This window comes from Dermacentor andersoni, chromosome 1 (genome assembly GCF_023375885.2).
Source record: "Dermacentor andersoni chromosome 1, qqDerAnde1_hic_scaffold, whole genome shotgun sequence".
Lineage (NCBI taxonomy): Eukaryota > Metazoa > Arthropoda > Arachnida > Ixodida > Ixodidae > Dermacentor > Dermacentor andersoni.
In genome coordinates this window covers 24,243,392-24,262,251 of record NC_092814.1, presented here as the reverse complement: position 1 = coordinate 24,262,251, position 18,860 = coordinate 24,243,392, and the positions used below count along the sequence as shown (strand labels likewise).

Genomic DNA, 18,860 nt, shown 5'->3' with positions numbered 1-18,860 from the left:
CGCGTTTCCATGTCATCCATTCTGCAAAACCAGATAAGCCAGTAAGAACTATCTCACCCTTCCTTGTTTCGAAGTCACTGACTGAAGCCTTTGGTCCTGGATATAAGGCGTCTAGGATGTCAAGCGGTGATCTCCTCTTGGAGCTCCGCGATCAAAAACAGTATGAAAAATTGTCAACACTAGTGTCATTTGGGGAAACCCAAATAATTATAACCCCTCACCGCACGATGAACACCACCCGTGGTGTTGTCTCTGACGATGACTTGATGGAGCTCACTGAGGCTGAACTCTTGGAGGGCTTCAGTGACCAGAATGTTATCAATGTTAAACGAATTAAGATGAGGAGAGATGGAAAAGAGATCAAGACGAAACACCTGATACTCACTTTCGGCTCAAGTGTCCTTCCCGAGTCCATCGAGGCTGGTTATATCAAACTTCGTGTTCGGCCATACGTTCCCAATCCTCTCAGATGCTTTAAGTGCCAACGTTTCGGCCACAGTTCACAGAACTGTCGAGGCCGGCTTACTTGTGCCAAGTGCAGTGACAATGAACATTCCTCCGAAACGTGCCAGAACACTCCACATTGTGTCAACTGTGATGGTGAGCATGCCGCATACTCGCGCGCCTGCCCGTCCTGGAAAAGAGAAAAAGAGATTGTGACAATCAAAGTCAAAGAAAACATATCTTTCAAGGAGGCACGTAGGCGGGTGTCATACCTGTCTAAGAGTAGCTTTGCCGATGTGGCGCGTAAGGGGGCAGCGTCACAACGGTCTCCGGCGGCTGTCCGACCCACAGGCAGTGAGGCGGCAGTTACGCCATCTGCCCCCGCGGCGGTTGCAGCTAGCGCTGCTTCGTCAACACAGCAGACGGGGCCATCGACCCCGAAGGTGGGCGCAGCCGAGGCTGCTCCAACCTCCCCGGCCCCTTCTAGCGCTGGCAACAGCCGGCGCAGCCAAATTCCGCAGGGTGCCCCATCGACCTCCGGGCTGGTGGGCGCAGGGGTCTTGCCCTCCAAGGCGGGACCCTCGCTGGTAACTGCCCGCTCGCAAGAGCACGTGTCCGGCGCCTCACAAGAGGCGATGGACACTACACCCATTCTCAAGGCGCACCAAGCGCCTAAGGAGCGGCGAGGCTCCCTCGAGCGCTCCAGAAAGAACAAAACCCCTATTACAGGGCCTCGAAAGGGCTCTGTAATTTAATCACTGAAATCTGCGTAATTAATACTTCTGTTTCTGTATACACAGCACCCATTTGCTTCCAATATGGATACACAAATAATTCAATGGAACATCAGAGGTCTTCTTAGGAACCTTGATGATGTGCAAGAGCTTATCCAAAAACACAATTCAACAGTGCTGTGTCTACAAGAAACACACCTAAAACCACAACATACAAACTTTCTCCGACCGTATGTCAAGTTTCGCAAAGATCGCGATGATGCAGTCGTATCATCAGGCGGTGTTGCCATTTTGGTTCATAAAAGTATCTCCTGTCAGGGTTTACAGCTACAAACGCCCCTTGAAGCAGTGGCGGTTCGAGCTGTTCTTTTAAATAAACTCGTCACCATTTGCTCGCTTTATGTACCCTCACACTTCAAATTAAACAAGCATGAATTTCAGTCATTTATAGACGAATTGCCAGAACCTTATGTTGTTCTTGGCGATTTCAATGCGCACAGCTCCCTGTGGGGCGACTCGTACAGACGCGCGAGGTCGTCTTGTTGAACAGTTCCTCTTTTCTTCTGGTGCGTGCTTGCTGAATAAAAAGGAACCCACATATTACTCTCTAGCAAACAGAACATTTTCTTCAATAGATCTTAGTATAGTTTCCCCGTCTATACTGCTCGAACTTGAATGGGAATTTACGAAGAATCCTTACGGGAGCGACCACTTTCCCATACTGATAAGAACATCTTAAGAAAACGAATATCCTCCGCAAGCTCCTAGGTGGAAGATAGACACAGCTGACTGGGAGAAATTTCGAACTCTCACTAACATCTCATGGGCCGACATGTCTTCTCTAGAAATTGATGCTGCTGTAGAGTATCTTACATCATTCATAATAGATGCCGCATCAAAATGCATATCCGAAGTGAGTGGTCTGGCATGCAAACGACGTGTACCGTGGTGGAACAGCGAATGTAGGATCGCCCGTAAGAATCAGAACAAGGCTTGGGGGTTGCTACGCGCTTCTCCCACTGCAGAGAATCTTATGAACTTTAAAAAAATAAAGTCCCAAGGCAGGCAAACCCGCCGACAGGCCAGAAGAGAAAGCTGGCACAAGTTTTTATCGAGTATTAACTCGTTTAGGGATGAGGCCAAAGCCTGGAACAGAGTTACTAGGATTAGAGGGCGGCAAACACATTCACTCCCCCTGGTAAACACACAGGGCGATACACTACAAGACCAGGCAGACTCACTTGGGGAGCATTTTGAGAACGTGTCAAGTTCAACAAATTATTCACAATCCTTTCTCAAACACAAACAAATAGAAGAATGTAAGCCTCTAATCAGAAAATGTCGTCAGAATGAACCATACAACCGTCCTTTTAGTATTGCAGAGTTGAGAGCTGCCTTGAACGCATGCAAGAGCTCTGCGCCAGGATCGGACAGAATAATGTATGAAATGATTAAAAACGTACACAGTGACACGCAAGTTACAATACTTGCACTTTTTAACACTATTTGGGCTGTGGGGTACCTTCCAACCACATGGAAACAAGCCATTGTGGTCCCTGTTTTGAAACAAGGCAAAGACCCTTCCTCAGTGGCAAGTTACCGCCCGATAGCCCTCACAAGCTGCCTTTGTAAGGTATTTGAAAAAATGATTAATCGACGACTAATTCACTTCCTTGAACTGAAGAAAGTGCTAGATCCCTGTCAGTGTGGCTTTAGAGAAGGGCGGTCCACAACCGATCATCTTGTACGTATTGAAGGATATATTCGCGATGCTTTCGTCCACAAACAGTTTTTCCTATTGATATTTCTGGATATGGAGAAGGCGTACGACACAACGTGGCAGTACGGAATCTTGCGAGACTTGTCGAGAATGGGCATCCATGGCAATATGCTAAAACTGATAGAAAGTTACCTGTCCAACCGTACCTTCCGCGTGAAAGTCGGGAATGTACTATCACGTCCATTTATACAGGAGACTGGTGTACCCCAGGGAGGTGTGCTCAGCTGCACGCTCTTTATAGTTAAAATGAACACACTCCACGCTTCATTACCACCAGCTATATTTTATTCCGTGTACGTAGATGACATACAAATAGGTTTTAAATCGTGTAACCTTGCAGTGTGCGAAAGACAAGTACAGCAGAGTTTGAACAAGATATCCAAGTGGGCAGACGAAAATGGATTTAAAGTCAACCCCCGCAAAAGTTCATGTGTTCTCTTTACAAGAAAGAGAGGCCTGGTTCCAGACCCGGGCATGGAACTGGGTGGACAACAAATACCTGTCAACAAAGAACAGAAATTTCTAGGTGTAATACTTGACTCTAAGCTTACTTTCATCTCGCACATAAGATATCTCAAAACTAAATGCCTAAAAACTATGAACTTACTAAAGACGCTATCACACACAACATGGGGTAGCGACAGGAAATGTATAATAAATATTTATAAGAGCCTTATTCAATCTCGGTTAGACTATGGCGCCATAGTGTACAGCCCTGCCGCCCCGAGTGCACTAAAGATGCTGGATCCCATCCACCACCTGGGTATCCGTCTGGCCACAGGCGCATTCAGAACTAGCCCCATTCAAAGCTTGTATGTAGAATCGAATCAATGGCCACTCAATCTGCAAAGATCTTACATCAGCTTCACATACTTCCTTAAAGTGCACTCCAATAATCAACATCCATGTTTTAACACTGTTAACGATATGACCTGCACTACACTTTTCCATAATCGCCCCTCTGTAAGAAAGCCTTTCTCGCTTCGAGTGAGGGAGCTTAGTGATGAGATACATGTCCCACTACTCGAGCCTCGCCTAATGCATCCAACCCAATTGTTACCGTCTTGGGAGTGGCAGGTCATAGAATGCGACATATCCTTTTTAGAGGTAACAAAACACGCACCAGAGATCGAAATACGAATTCATTTCCTAGAACTGCAGCACAAGCACTTCTGCGCAGAGTTCTACACAGACGCTTCGAAGTCTAATGCCGGGGTGTCGTATGCTGCCGTCGGCCCATCCTTCTCAGAATCCGATGCACTACATCCGGAAACAAGTATATTTACGGCCGAGGCCTACGCATTACTGACTGCTGTGAAGCATATAAGAAAATCAAAACTCCAAAAGTCAGCGATATATACAGACTCCCTGAGCGTCGTGAAGGCCTTGATGTCACCCTATAGACACAAAAATCCAGTACTTAATGAACTATATTCCGTCTTGTGCAAAGCGTACATATCTAACCAGCATATCATTATATGCTGGGTGCCTGGCCATAGGAACATCGAGGGCAACGTTCTGGCGGACGAGATGGCCACGTCTATAGCATCGCAAGCCGTTAACTCTACCGCCGAGGTGCCTGTCGCAGATCTGAGGCCTTTCTTGCGAAGGCGGCTGCGGGCCCACTGGCAACGCATGTGGGACGCGGAAAGAGATAATAAGCTCCACCTAATAAAGCCACAGTTAGGACTCTGGCCCTCTACAACAAAATCGCGCCGAACAGATGTCCTATTCTGTCGTTTAAGAATAGGACACACATATGGCACCCATAACTTTCTACTGACCGGAAGTGAGCCTCCAAACTGTGGTAGATGCGGGGAGAGGCTGACCGTACTCCACGTCCTCCTGGAGTGTCGGGAAGCCGAATCTGAGAGAAGGAGACATTTTTCCTTAGCATACCGCCAAAACATTCCTCTTCATCCTCTAATGTTTCTCGGTCCAGAACCGCTTTTTAATACAAACAGTGTCCTAGGTTTCCTCAGAGATGTCGTCTTACATGTTATTAGTCCCATGAATTCGTAGCGCCTCCTCTCGAGAGAGGATGCCACTGCGATAATTGTTTTGCGTAGCACATGCCTCCAGGCCCTTGTGCTTCAAGGGCTCTAAGGAGGCAGTAGTGCTCTGGCATTTCTTATAATCGTGATATATTTTACCTATCGTATCATTCTTTTTATATGCATCTAAATTTTCATAGTACAAGTCATACGTCATCGCCATAATTTTATCATACAGATTTTACGCACTTTAGAGCGTATATTTTAAGGCCTCTTTACAGCCACCTCACACCAACTTCATAGCAATCATAATTACACCGCAAACTTATTACCACAGACATGGCGCTCTTTGGCCACACCTGGCCCTTGCGCCATAAAACTCCACACATCAGCATCATGTCTGCATTCCTTCATCTCGTAAGTGCATAATCAATCCTGCAAATGGCAGCATTTTCAATGTTTGAAACTCTGAAGAGTTACTTATGAAATTTAAACTGTCTATATGTGCAGCAGAGCACACTGATTGCACGATCTGCCCAGCACTCCTTTTTGGGGTGTTGTGTGCTTCACGTGCCATAGATAAAATTCCTGCCTCTGGTAGCACTGTTTTCCATGTGGTCCAGCACACTCTGGCAGCCACAAAATCCTTTTGGTCGTTTATAGTTTTTTGTAGTTCTGATCAGTTTCACTTTCTTTTTCAGCTTTTTCCATTCCAAGATGTTCTTGCTGGGCCATATTTATTAGAAGAGTATCGACCAGATTTGATTAAAGATCTACTGCATTACCTCAGGCCTGACAATGTACGGTGAGTGCTGACTGTCAAGTTTTTTCCCCCTCTTTGGAATCTTAACTCTGTGGGGTCTCAAACGTGCCTAAGGACAAAGGAATGACAATACAGTAGTGCAAACAATCACGAGGGCATTTATTGTGCCTTTCATACACCAATGCCAGCTAGCCGAATTGCAACCAATGGAACATGTCAATTGGTGCTGACAAATCAAGCAAGTCCGACCGACCCACCACGACAGGATATCAAGCGAATACATTCGCCCCATGCCAGGCACCAACGCCTAATTGTTCATGTGTACAGTCAAGTGAATGGTGATGCGTTCGAACAATAGTGTTAGTCCATCCTGGTGCCTTACTGCCAAGCCTTTCACTGGACAGTCCCACAAAGTGTGCCGGCGCGCACGAAATGTACGCACACCCAGCCAACCACAAGCCAGAGAGAGACTATTCCCTTTTACGCCCAAGTAACCCCGCTGTTAGGTGGCGTTAGCAGCGCAACACTCATGCCATCTCTCGTACTTTTCTGTGACTACACTGATCGCCAGCAGTGCTTAGCTACACATCGAAGCTGTACTGCAAGAGATGTAAGAGCCATGCAGAGAAAACAACATAAGTGTGTGCAAGAGAGTCAAGCTTCCCCATAAATCTTGCTTTCAGGATTATAGTGTACTAGTATGTTCTGTGCATAGTGGATTAGTTTTATAGATGTCCTGAATACTATGTAGTCCAGTATTGTTAAAAATAAATAAAAGGCATAACACCTTACTTTAAAAGCCAGTTTAGTTGTAAAATTGTTTATCCAAGGCACAACTTTAGGAAAGAAATGTCTGGCTATTGATTATGAGATCATGGGTACAAATTCTCGCCAGTGTGGCCACATCCCAACTCTGGCTAATGGATGGTAGATGGCTTGCTCAACCCTTTCAGACAACGTTCTCCATTTTCCACCAAAAGAATTTTTTTTCTTTCGCTCTAAACCTCCGCTATGCAAGCAGATAAGAGCAAATGACACAGTTGAGAAAAAACAAACAAGATTTGTTTTTTACAGTAGGGTATACTATTGAGTACAAAGCACCTTAATGGTCATGTAACCAGCAGAGGGATTTTAGTTGTGAAATCTTTGAAGAATCAACTCCGCTTCTTCCCACGACACAGTGACACCTGGCACTTCAGCAAAATATTCTGGAGTCACCCGTGCATCCTTCCGAATTCCAACTGGACGAATCTACTTGTTTTCCAACATTCAGGCTATTGCTCAACAGCATCATACAGGGCATCTATGTTGAGCCACTGAACGTGTTTTTCCCAAGAAGAGTTGAGGCAGCAGTCTTCAATTTCATTTGATAGTTTTCAACACTTCCTTGCGTTTGGCATAGATATAATGAATGCCTCTACAAACTCTAGTCAAAAGTGCATCAAGTCTTGAAGCGTTGTCCTCTGTCCTTCTGGATAATCCTTGATGTACAATAAAGAGCTTTCCTATTTCTTCAGATGTGCTTGTGTTCGGGATGTCTGGACGCTGCGTCACAGAGCAGTGTGTACTCTGTGACGTACTCAAAAAACGATTCGGGCACATACATTTCAAAGTATTTGTATGGAGTATACAATTTGTCTTGCTGTTAGTGAGGCAGCATAACTGCGTCTTAGGTGGAAGAAAATGTAATTTCCTTCTCTATTAGAAGTTCCTCTGAACATTTGCTGACGAAGGTATTTCTTGGAGTAATGCATCCGGCAGCTTTTTTAATCTTTCCTGTCAGAACGCAAAGATGAAAATATTAGTGGAATAAGTACTTACTAGTCAATGTCATCTCCGTTGCTTTCAACAAAATCTGATCCCTTACCGGAAGCAATGTTCTTGAGCAATGTCCTTTCTGCTGAATGGGTCCTAACATCGTAAGACTTTGTCCTCTTGAATGTTACGCATGGTACACAGGATATAATTGAAGCCAAAAGGAGGAGAAACAACGCACACTGGCCGCTATTTCATGAGGATCTGTTGGGTGTCACTTCGTATCCATTTTCGCGCTTTGTACACATTTGTGACCACGCACTAATTCCGCTGCTGCCAAAGTACTCTTAGGGGCAAGGCTGTATACCTTGTTATATGTGCAGTCTGAAAAATTTGATACATTTGATAAATTTATAGATGTCGCATGGCATTCGAGAAATGCATAAAAAAAATTTATATGTGCTTACCGGCTGTTGCTGCCACAGGCATGACCTAGCTGGCACTTCAAACGTGCAGATTGCCATAGCAGGACCACAACATGTAGGTAAATTAAACAAAAATTCCTAGTTTTGAACTACAGACTTCAGTGACCCCTTCGGGCAGATCATAAGAAGCCAACAAACACTGACACCAAGGACAACATCGGGGAAATTACTTGTGCCTAATAAATGAAATAAAAAAAACGATAAATTAATGGAAATTAAAGTGGATGAAAATACAACTTGCCGCAGGTGGGAACCGAACCCACAACCTTCGCATTTCGCGTGCGATGCTCTACCAATTGAGCTACCGCGGCGCTGTTTCCCCATCCACTTTCTTGGGTATTTATGTGTCCTAGTAGAACACTGGGAGTGTTAGCCACAACCTTCGTGAAATGCGAAGGTTGTGGGTTCGGTTCCCACCTGTGGCAAGTTCTTTTTTCATCCACTTTAATTTCCATTAATTTATTGTTTCTTTATTTCATTTATTAAGCACAAGTAATTTCCCCTATGTTGTCCTTGGTGTCAGTGTTTGTTGGCTTCTTATGATATGACTAATAAAAATCAGGCCCCTCGGTTAACCCCCTTTCTTCTCGTTCATTACATAACGAGGGTCTCGAATCCGGCTACATTGATGCCTTCAGGTAGCATATGTGGGTTTATTGACCAGGGGCCGTATTCTGAAACGTTCGCTTTTCGCTAAAGTTTCGCCGCCGTGAAAGTCACATTCAATAAGCCAAGCGACTGCTTACCCGTGACATCAGCGTGCACTACCAACGCGCTCTCGAACGCTTCATATCACATAAGAGGTCACGCCCGGCTAGTGCAGAGCGGCTCGGGTGTGTTGTTTTCGAGTGTAGTGGCCGCAGTACGGGTTCTGCTCACTGACTATGTTTGCTGATGGCCTCTTTAGGTAAAATAAATTGAATAAGGAGGTGCGAAATGTTTTATTTTATATGAATCAACAAACGTCGCCACGAAACAACGCGTTAAAACGCCACCAAAAAGGCTACTATAAACTACCACCTATCTTATCTCTACTACACTCCACCACCAACCGAACGCCAAGAGACGCCAAAAGACATGTTCATTTATTCAATACATGTCGAGAGCAACCATCGGCACCATGACTTTAAAATGATGTAGGCCGGAACTACTAAATGGCACTGTTTTATTTCCGGTTTTGCTAAAATCTCCAATCAGCGCGTGCCCGGCGAACGTTCCAGAATACGTCCCCAGTTTCCTTCACCCAAAAAAGATCACATTCTCGTGACGCCTGTGGCAAAAAGGACGTTCCATGTCCGCCGCCAAGGTCTGTGAGTGGTGGCGCTGGCTAACACTCCCAGGGTTCTACTAGGACACATAAATACCCAAGAAAGTGGATAGGGAAACAGCGCCACGGTAGCTCAATTGGTAGAGCATCGCACGCGAAATGAGAAGGTTGTGGGTTCGGTTCCCACCTGCGGCAAGTTGTTTTTTCATCCACTTTAATTTCCATTAATTTATCGTTTCTTTATTTCATTTATTAAGCACAAGTAATTTCCCCTATGTTGTCCTTGGTGTCAGTGTTTGTTGGCTTCTTATGATATGACTAATAAAAATCGGGCCCCTCGGTTAACCCCCTTCCTTCGGGCAGAGTCTTTTATCAATGGTGTGTGAAATGGATGTCGATGTTGTGTGTCTCAGAATACTTGTCTTTCCATTAAACAATGCTAACGACTCATGAAAAAAAAAACATTTCTAAAAATTTAGAACCAGGCACGTGCCCAAGGGGGGGGGCCAAGGGGGGGGCCTGGGCCTCCCCCCCCCTCGCCCATGCCACCACACACATTCCTAAAGTGCCTACAAATTAATCTTGAGACTTGACAACTATTCGGCGGTTAACATTTTGCTGCCTTTTTCACACCTTTTGGATAGTGGTAGTTATCGGAATCTCCCGGGGTGTGAAGGTCAGTTTTCTATCGATTTGGTGCCCGCACATTTAACTCAAGGTGCGTTCAGTTGCCACCATGTATTGCAACGGTCACATGCATCGCTCTTGCTTCGTTAGTTCAACCTTCTTTGCCTAGACTGATCCAGGGACCAGGAAAGGGATTCAGTTTGTAGTCAGCTGGTCTGTATGCTCGTGGTACGAGTTGCGGCCGGAGAAAATGCCAGTTGTGTTTAACTTTTCATTTGTCTTCATTATTTCCTTGAGTGGCAGACCGCCGCGATGCTGGCAGATCCTCGGAACCATATACCCGTAATATCGGTTAGATAAGGTGCAAAATAAAATCATGCGAAACAGCGTCCATTATCAAACCCTGCAAAAACTGTTAAACCTACAAGAAATATGAATGTCACCGGTTACCTCGTCTGGTTTCTCCCTAATTGTACAGCACTTTGCGTGCAAAATTGGTACCTGGAAACAAGAGTTACAAGGAGTTGAGAAATTAAGCGATCTACTAATGGGAGAGAGCCGAGGCAACAGCCAAACAGGAAGGAAAAGCACAAATTAACAAATGTAACCGTTGTTTCTGAAAATATTTATGGATCAACATCTTTTTATTTAAAAAGGAAGTAGAGAAAACCCTGCCAGAACTAGAGAATGATTCCGTGTGTTTTGAATGACACTTGCACAGTTATCAGTCGATCCGCCTGACGAAGACACTTATCTGCTGTGCTTATATAGGGGTGTTTTTAACCTTCCGTTAAACGGAAGGTTAAACCGCGGCGTCTTGCGAACTACGCGGTTGTACGGGAAGGGCAGCCACGCATCGTTAGGCAACTTCCCAAATAACACTGCGAGTCGGTTTTGGTACTTCACTTGGTAAGCTGAAAACGAGGGATCCAAAAGAACTGTGATTGTTCCGCAAATATGTATTTCTCTACAATTCTTTCAGAGCTAATTCAGAAAAACGCAACTAGAAATCTTCATTTTACACTTTCGCTAGTTTACTTGTCCTTGGCAGTGTTCTTCCTGCGCTTCTTTCCTGCACGAGTCCATGTGATCTGGTTCCTTGTTTTTGCCAAGTAAAGGGGAGGTGTATCTCACAGGAGTACCTGTGAGATACACCGAAAAAAATCCTGGGTACGTGCCTGTTTAGAACATTTACTGGGGATGGAAACGTCGTCACTTGCATGCAGAGATCATAAATATATAAAGGGTGTCCCAATTAACTATCATGCACCAAGATTTAAAAAAAGAGCAATGCATTACTGGAAGAAAACCTAGTGCAAATTGTTTACAGTACAGTGATGTAGCTGCCAGTAATTTTATCGTTACTGAGATTTAATTGTCCAACTCGAGACATAGTATCCTAATTATCAAAGTGTCAATGAGGCATTTGAAGGCAGAGCCAAGGGACTTCTAATTTCGGTATTTTCAACGACGTGCTAATTGCGTACTAATTTTTCTGACTGATAAATAAACCCCGCGAAATATCAAATATACCATGTGACTGTGCTCTCACCCGCATCATAAAGCAGTGCCCTCGAATAAGCTCCCTCTGAGTTAGCCAGGAGGAAATAAAGGAAGTAAAGAAAAACATTGTGATTGAGCTAGTTCCTTATCTGCACCCTCCCCCCCTCCTGAAGCAACACATGGCATTTGGTGTTAGAAACAAGCTGTGGTAGCGGTTGTCTTACGTAAATAAAGTGCACCGATGGTATTTTTCTCTTTTTTGCCACATAAGCTATCAGCACAAAAGCGAATTGGCGAAGGTTTAAAGGTGCATCCCTGGGAAAAATGAACTTTCTGCCCATGAATACACTGCTGTTTTTCATTAGTTTTGTTTGTGCTCTCTTCCTGTTGTTTTTTTATTTGCTGTGTAATATTATAGCTAGAGATGCACATTTTTTAGCATATACCCTCTGCTGTATGAGCCTGAAAATGAATAATTCAATTGGGGACAAAATGCAAAAGTGCTCATGTACACATATTTAGGTACGTGCGCCTTTGCAGTGTTAAACCTGATCAAGTGTTATATTAGTTATTGGAGAATAAAAGATAGGCAAGACTTTGCGTTGAATGATACTGTGACTCCAGGTCTAATCACACATGCAGGGACTGAAACTTCATTTTAAAAAAATGCTATCGAGGCATTTATTAAGAGGGAGTGGAGTTGTGGTGAATTGCAATGACAAAGTGGTTGCTTTCTATGTTGTATATCAGCTGCTTTATTTTAACATTAATACAATTTCTAAAAATTTCCTGTGGCATTTAGAAGAAACTTACTTATTGAGGTTGAATACTTCAAGAGGTATACATTACTTACACTGGAAACAAATTTACATAGTGTAATAATGAAAAAAATGTTGCTAATTCAACTTCTGATTACTCTAGCACATATATTGCAATACACTAACTGAAATATATGCGCTAGAGTAATCATTTAGAAGTTTGATTAGCTAAATATATAGCAATACTACACTAATTGCAAGGCAATGACTTAACAAGGCATATCGACTTGGGATGAATTTTGAAACTAGCATTAATTTTGAGATAAACGCAGTCAAACTTGCCATAAACATAGACTCTTCCACCTTTTTAACATGCCTTTTTATGCATTCAAGCTCAAAAGTTACTGGAACACCAATACATTTCGTATGGGAACGTATATTTTGTAAGGCGTCATTCCCAAATTTGTTCCAAGGGACATGACTTTAAAAGTCGCCACCTACAATTTTTAAATTGTGATATGTGGTGTAAAGTAATTAGTTTAAATGTGAATTGGCCAAACTTTTCTAATTAGTCAAATATTCACTGTCATTTTTTGTGTAAATAATTTTGGCCTCTGATAATAATCTACCTAGCTCAAGAAGTTGAATTTTGGTACATGTCACAAGTGATCTCTAAATATTATGTTAACATTAAATAAAACACCGCATATAGTAGGGTATGTTCTCAATATCACTGACAGCCTAGTTATTTCTTGTAGGTGCATCATGATGAAAATAATTTTTCTCACAAGGTGCCAAAAGACAACTTTATTTGCAGATTTTGCAATGTTTGTTTATTTTCTGGCTTAATATTTAGTGCCTATATCCTTTGCGCAAGCTGGAAAGCCAGCTGGGTGCCCCCCCCCTTTTTTTTAATGTGAACGAAGGAGTTCAACAAATCTCTAAGGTACATTCATGTGTGTCCTAAAGTCTATTGTAATATCTTTATAATAAAGTGAGTGCTAGTTTACGTGCATGCTGTTTGGCAAAATAGACCATTTAATATTGCTTGTGTAGTTAACTGTAACAGTTACTCTCTCGTTAACACAAACTTTTAAGATCTTTATAAAATTGATAGCATGTGACGTAACATACAGCCTGTAATGTGCCAAGTACAAAAATTCAGTGAGTGCACCATGCAATTTATTCCTTCAGCCCTTCATTATGGTAAATGTGGATGTTTTATTGTGTTGTTGAGCCATAATTGCAAGTAATTCTACAGAAAATGCAATGTATTCAATGCAAGAGATGAAGTGAACTTTTAATTTAATTATCAACACTTGTTCTTGCCTGCAATCTTCAAATACAACTCAGAAATGTGCAAAAGTGGTGATTATTATGTAAGTCGTGGTGTACTCAGTATTGTAATGAAGAACTGTAACACTCAACTTGAAATAAAATAATCCGAGTATACCTAAGCACTTATGAGTTGCGAATACGAAACCATTAATGTCTTATTGAATGCCACTGAGCCGGAGTTGTGAACTCCTTGTGGGCAAGTGAGCGCATTGAGACACTTGGGCCATTGCCTCCTAGATGGCACAAGGTGCACTTCGATCTGTGACATCATGCTGCCTTGCCTGACTACCATAGAATCTAATGGGAATGCTCCCGAGTAAGCTGTGGTGATTTTAACATCACTGCTTTCGTCAAGCTGAGCTTGGCAATGGAAGTTTTGGTCCAAGTACCATGACGTCATAAAACAGAGTGCACAGGCCTGCTTTATGGTTAAGACACTTGGTTTCTGAGCGTGGGGTCGTAGGTTCGAAACTTACTACTGCCAATGTTTTTCCTTTCGGATTTCTTCTGCTTTTATTATCCATTAATTTCTTTATAGCTATTATTGAGGTGAAGTTAGAATGCAGGCGAGAGCTTGCGTGGACAAGGAACGCGCAGATAACATAGGGTTCTGAGAGCGAGGGCTATGTGACGCCGTGGCAATGCCCTCTCCTCTCACGCAACACCTGGCACGTCAGCAGGTGTTCCCTTTTGCCCGCTTTGCTCCGTTGAGGTGTGCACATGACGTGGTGTCGCACCCAATGGGAATTTAGGTGCCGTTTTGCTGCTACAGATGCCAGCTTTTTCGCTCAAGGGCCATTTGATGCTTTCACATCATAAGATGATGAGACTGTGGCCAGAAATATTCAATTACTGCATTATGGCAGTTGTAATGTACAGTCACCAATGAATGAACTGTGATAATTTAAATGTGATAGCTTTCAATATATTCTGTGCCACTGTCAAGGGAGCATACTTTGAGCAGTGGTGAAATCATGCAACCTGGTGCAGTTAACTCTAAGCTATTCTTTTGTGCATGTTTCTCATTATGCCTGTTACTCCGGCGATTTTTTTACCATTTCAAAATGATGGAATATTTAGGTTCTCAAGACCCCCTGTCACGCATCTGATAGTAGAATTGTTACTCAAATTAGAAAATAATTTTAAATAAGCAAAAACCCGCAATAACCAAACTGAAATCTGACCAAGCAGCCGAGCAAACCTCTTCGTGTGACGTCACAAGTGTCTCCACCAGGAAAGGTGCACAAGGCATGCCGGTCTCGCCTGCTGGCAGCGAAGAGCAGACGCTCAGCTAAATTGTGACCGCGCCGGACCTTCGGGTGACAATATGTCAGCTACACCAGCTCTTCGGATCTGTCAAATATTGACAGTTATGATTCTGACAAATTCAATAGTTACGAATCGCCGTTCACCTTCGACCCACCACCACGAGAGCCAGCGCCCATGCTCTACATATCATGCTGCAACATGAAGACAAAGGGTAGCCCTAACCACTGATTTTATACATGCTGCTTGCTATTTTTAGGTGTTATACCCCTTCTCAAGGAAGCGCTTCGCATGCTCACTGTAAGATGTGGAGCACGACTTTCCGCATTTGTATCCCGCAAGAACGCCGCTGACAGTCCAAAGTACCGAATGGTGCAAATTTGTTTACATTGGCAGGTACAGCGACCACTCCTCGTTCGCTTGAGATATAGTGCTATAGCCGCTCATCGGTGACATCAATTACTGTCAGAACATATCAAAACAAGCAGATTTTGTGCATGTAAACACCGTTGCATCAATCTGAATTGCACTGATATGAATGACCACACACCTTCAAAAACAGCGAGTAGGAGACCGTAGTATGGGAGCGTTGTTTAGCTGCCTACTTATCATTCTTCGTATTCTTTTCCTGCACACAATATGTTCCGTAAAATGTACATAGATGAGGACTTTGCGAGAATGCGTAGTTTTCTCGTGGAAAAGCCGATGCCGGTGTAGACACCATTGGCAGCTTAATGAGGTGGTTGTATACGCTGCTGTATTGAGGGGCCTACGCTTGTTGCCCATTTGGGATACGAGGCAAGCAGTGCACCTCGGAAGCTAAATAATGAGTCTGCATGGTAATACGTACATACAAATATGTACGTTCGTACATGTTCCATGTTCGTGGTCGTGGTCGCAGTTCATTTAGGGAAGTGCTGGTAAGTCCGGCGGGCAGCTTTCCGTCGAAAACATAGGACAACGTACCGATGTCAATACTGCTCCGTGCCATCGCTTGCCGCTTTTTGTGTCTGCACTGTGCGAAATGAGGAATGGTTTATTTCAAATCCGTACGGTCAAAACTGAACTGCAGAAGGAGTTTTCTTCATCCTGATGGATTAGCTTCATGTCAGTTGCTCAGGCCCGCCAGCAGCAGACGCATGAACTACGCGACTGTGACATATAGGCTTAACCTTGGCTGAACACGATCAGCATTGGCTCAGACTGTGTGTGCTGATAGCGAGGGCTGAAGTTCATGCAGCTTACGTCTACAGGGAACACAACTTCTCGCGACTGCAACTTCTCACGCCATGTACCAGCTCACGATCGTCGATTCCTCAATGCTCTCGTCACTTTCGTCTGCGTAATCCTGCCATGCTCTGCATTAAACACTCCTGACGTTATACACAATGTGGCTTGTGACTGAGGAGGAGGCAAGGTAGGGTGTGCAAGGCAATTAATTAAATTCATTTGTAAACAATCTATGCAACTCTCAAACTTGCTTTTTTGAAGACATGACAGAAGTGTTCAGAGGAACGTACCCAGTGAATTTCATCGGCATCCGCTAACACCAAAAAACTGCCGGAGTTGCCCTTTTACAGAGCATTGACTGTTCCAGTGGCAGTTTGCTTATAATTTATCAAAAGTGCATAGTTTTCACAAGTTGTCATTGTTTTAGAATGCAGTTATTTAGCAGCACCTCGTGTACCTTTCTTATGGCGTTCATGGTCAAAGAGTGTGACATGTGTCTGTGGCGGAATATTGCATAAGTACAGGCAGGGACAAAATATTATGGGATCTGCGCAAGCGTATGCAAAATCACATTTGTGCGCCCTCTAATGGAGTAAGTGTCTGGTGTGAAGATATGGCATTGCGCATGCTTTTGTTCTCATGTGCCTGTCAATTCGCCCACTTCTAGTCAGCGTCCTGTCAGAATCATGGTGAGTGCGAACGATTATGATAGGAGAGTGGTGTCTCTTTTGGCTGTTGTGACGTGCGACAATACACCACATGCTCTGCCGGCTGAAACAGAAACCGCTCTCCTAGCGTAACCTTCTAACACACCAAAACATACTACACTGGCAGTAATTGCCAGAATCAAACATAGCCCAAATCAAATGCGCACCCACTTTCTGTGTGCCCAAAGTAGAAAACTAATGTAGAAATTACATTAAAGTTCCTGAACCAAGTAGGAATATAATGCACACCCGAATTTTTAGCAAGAAAATTGTGTGTTGCAGAATGGTGGCCAGTTTTAAGTAGTCTTTGTTGCGTTGTTTTTAAAGTTCGCTTCGCCACGGGACGTTTGTGTTATGCGGTAAAGCATTTGAACGCCTCAAAGGGTGTTTTGATTTCGTACCCTATTGCTCTGCGCAGGCAATTTTCGGCCCAATTTTCCTGAAAAAAAAAAAAAAAAAACCCATGCTGTATGTTAGAATCAGGTAAATACCGTAATCGGACATTTTGAGCTGCGGTTATTGCTTGAAAATCTTCCTTGGACAGGCTGAAAATGGGCGTTCTTGATAGGAGGTGGCATGTGTTCAATATGTTCACTGTTCCCAAAGGTCTGCCGAGACAGGCACTGCCACCAAAGGGTTTGCTATTTGGGTCACCATAGTGGTCAGGTGTGTGCTTGCAAGTTCAAATTATCTGGCGAAGGCCAATTTTAGGAGTGAAATAATGAAAGTTTGGGCCCATGGAAATGCATGGGTTCTGGCTGGGACCTTCAGTTGGGATTAAATTAGCCGAAAAATGGAATTAACCATAGTCAAATGAACGAAAGTCTACTGCATAGTATTTTTATTTCAGCCTTGCCATTTGTAAGGCGGCAATGGCAAATGAGCACTGATGAGGTAAGTATGGCTGTCCTGAAGGCACTGCTATTGATGTTGTAGGATTGCTGTGGTTGCCAAACGCTTCATGGGGCAGACGGATTCTGTGGAAAAGTGGTACGGCACGCAGTACAAATTGGAGAACATTCCCGACTCTGTAATGCAGGTAAACTTTCAGTTTCTTAAAAATTTTGGAGGTTCAGTGTGCAAGGTGTTTCAGGTTGTGTATTGCAACACTATAGTAGGCATATCATGAGAAGCCAACAAACAAAGACACCAAGGACAATATAGGGAAATTACTTGTACTTACTAATTGAATTGAAGAAATTATGCACGACCTGTCATTCCTGTCATAGGCAGCTGGTTGCAGACACATATCTCCTCCTTTTCTTATTTCACGAAGCTCTGTTCACTGCTTAAATGCGGATGTAATTATGCACTACTTATTTTACTTATTTGCCTCTCATACATAGGTTGGCAAACTCATGATTTGACTCACTCAGACCAACTCACTCGGACTAACTCACTCAGAGTGAGCGTGGCTGAGTAGAATTTTGGTGAGAGTGGGCCTGAGTGAGGCCCCAAGTATAAATTATATTTTGGGAATGAGTCTGAGTGAGTTCCATTTATTTTCCTGACCTATGGATGCAGCATCTCTCATAGACAACACAGTAGATATCGGACATAACTAATATTGTTTAAATGTTGTTTTATAACGGAGTGACTATTTAGGGGAAGATGCAGAACTAAAATGATTTTCATCAAGAATGATTTTCATCAGCTAATGAGCCTTCTCACCAAATTTTGTTGCTATCTGCGCTGTAGAAAAAGAAAAACTTTTTTTCTCATTCGACGGTGTCATGCACTTTGCCGTCGAAAGTGCTTGTGAACACTGTTTTGATATGCTGCTGCAGAGCGTGAGAACGGGTTGCAGAATAAATGCCCTCTTTCAAAAGATAATTCTTTGCGCTTTTTAGCCTTAAGAGACCTACCAATGCTGCAGCATAACATGCAAGAAAAAAAAAAGGAAGTGCCAGAAAGAACTAATATTTTTTGCTTTGGCAAGCTGTAATTAAGTCGCAAGCAAAAACTGAAACTCGGTTTGGTGGTTCAAGAGAAAAAAGAACTGCTTCTACGCCTATTAGAAGAAAAAAAATAGCTTATTTTCAATTGCAGCAAACCTCAATTGACTGACGAACTGATAAGGAAATCCAGATTGGTGGATTATAATTGAATTACAAGAAGTGAATTCCCCAAGTATGATTGCCGCAAAGCCCTCGTTGATCCTGGCAAGTCGTTGGTGCCAAGATCCCACCGTCAGTAGAGTAATTGCCAA

At 43.4% G+C, this 18,860-nt stretch overlaps 1 protein-coding gene across 2 annotated transcripts in view; it reads left to right on the top strand.

Annotated features, from left to right (window-relative positions):
• The window catches only part of Ide (Insulin degrading metalloproteinase), a 267,382-nt gene that overhangs the window by 120,185 nt on the left and 128,337 nt on the right, over window positions 1–18,860 (top strand). For both annotated transcript variants that reach the window (XM_050192991.3, XM_055061253.2), the window contains exons 12-13: window positions 5,654–5,757; window positions 17,588–17,690. In XM_050192991.3, coding sequence (XP_050048948.1) covers window positions 5,654–5,757; window positions 17,588–17,690 — 207 coding nt within the window. The remainder of the gene's footprint in view (window positions 1–5,653; window positions 5,758–17,587; window positions 17,691–18,860) is intronic.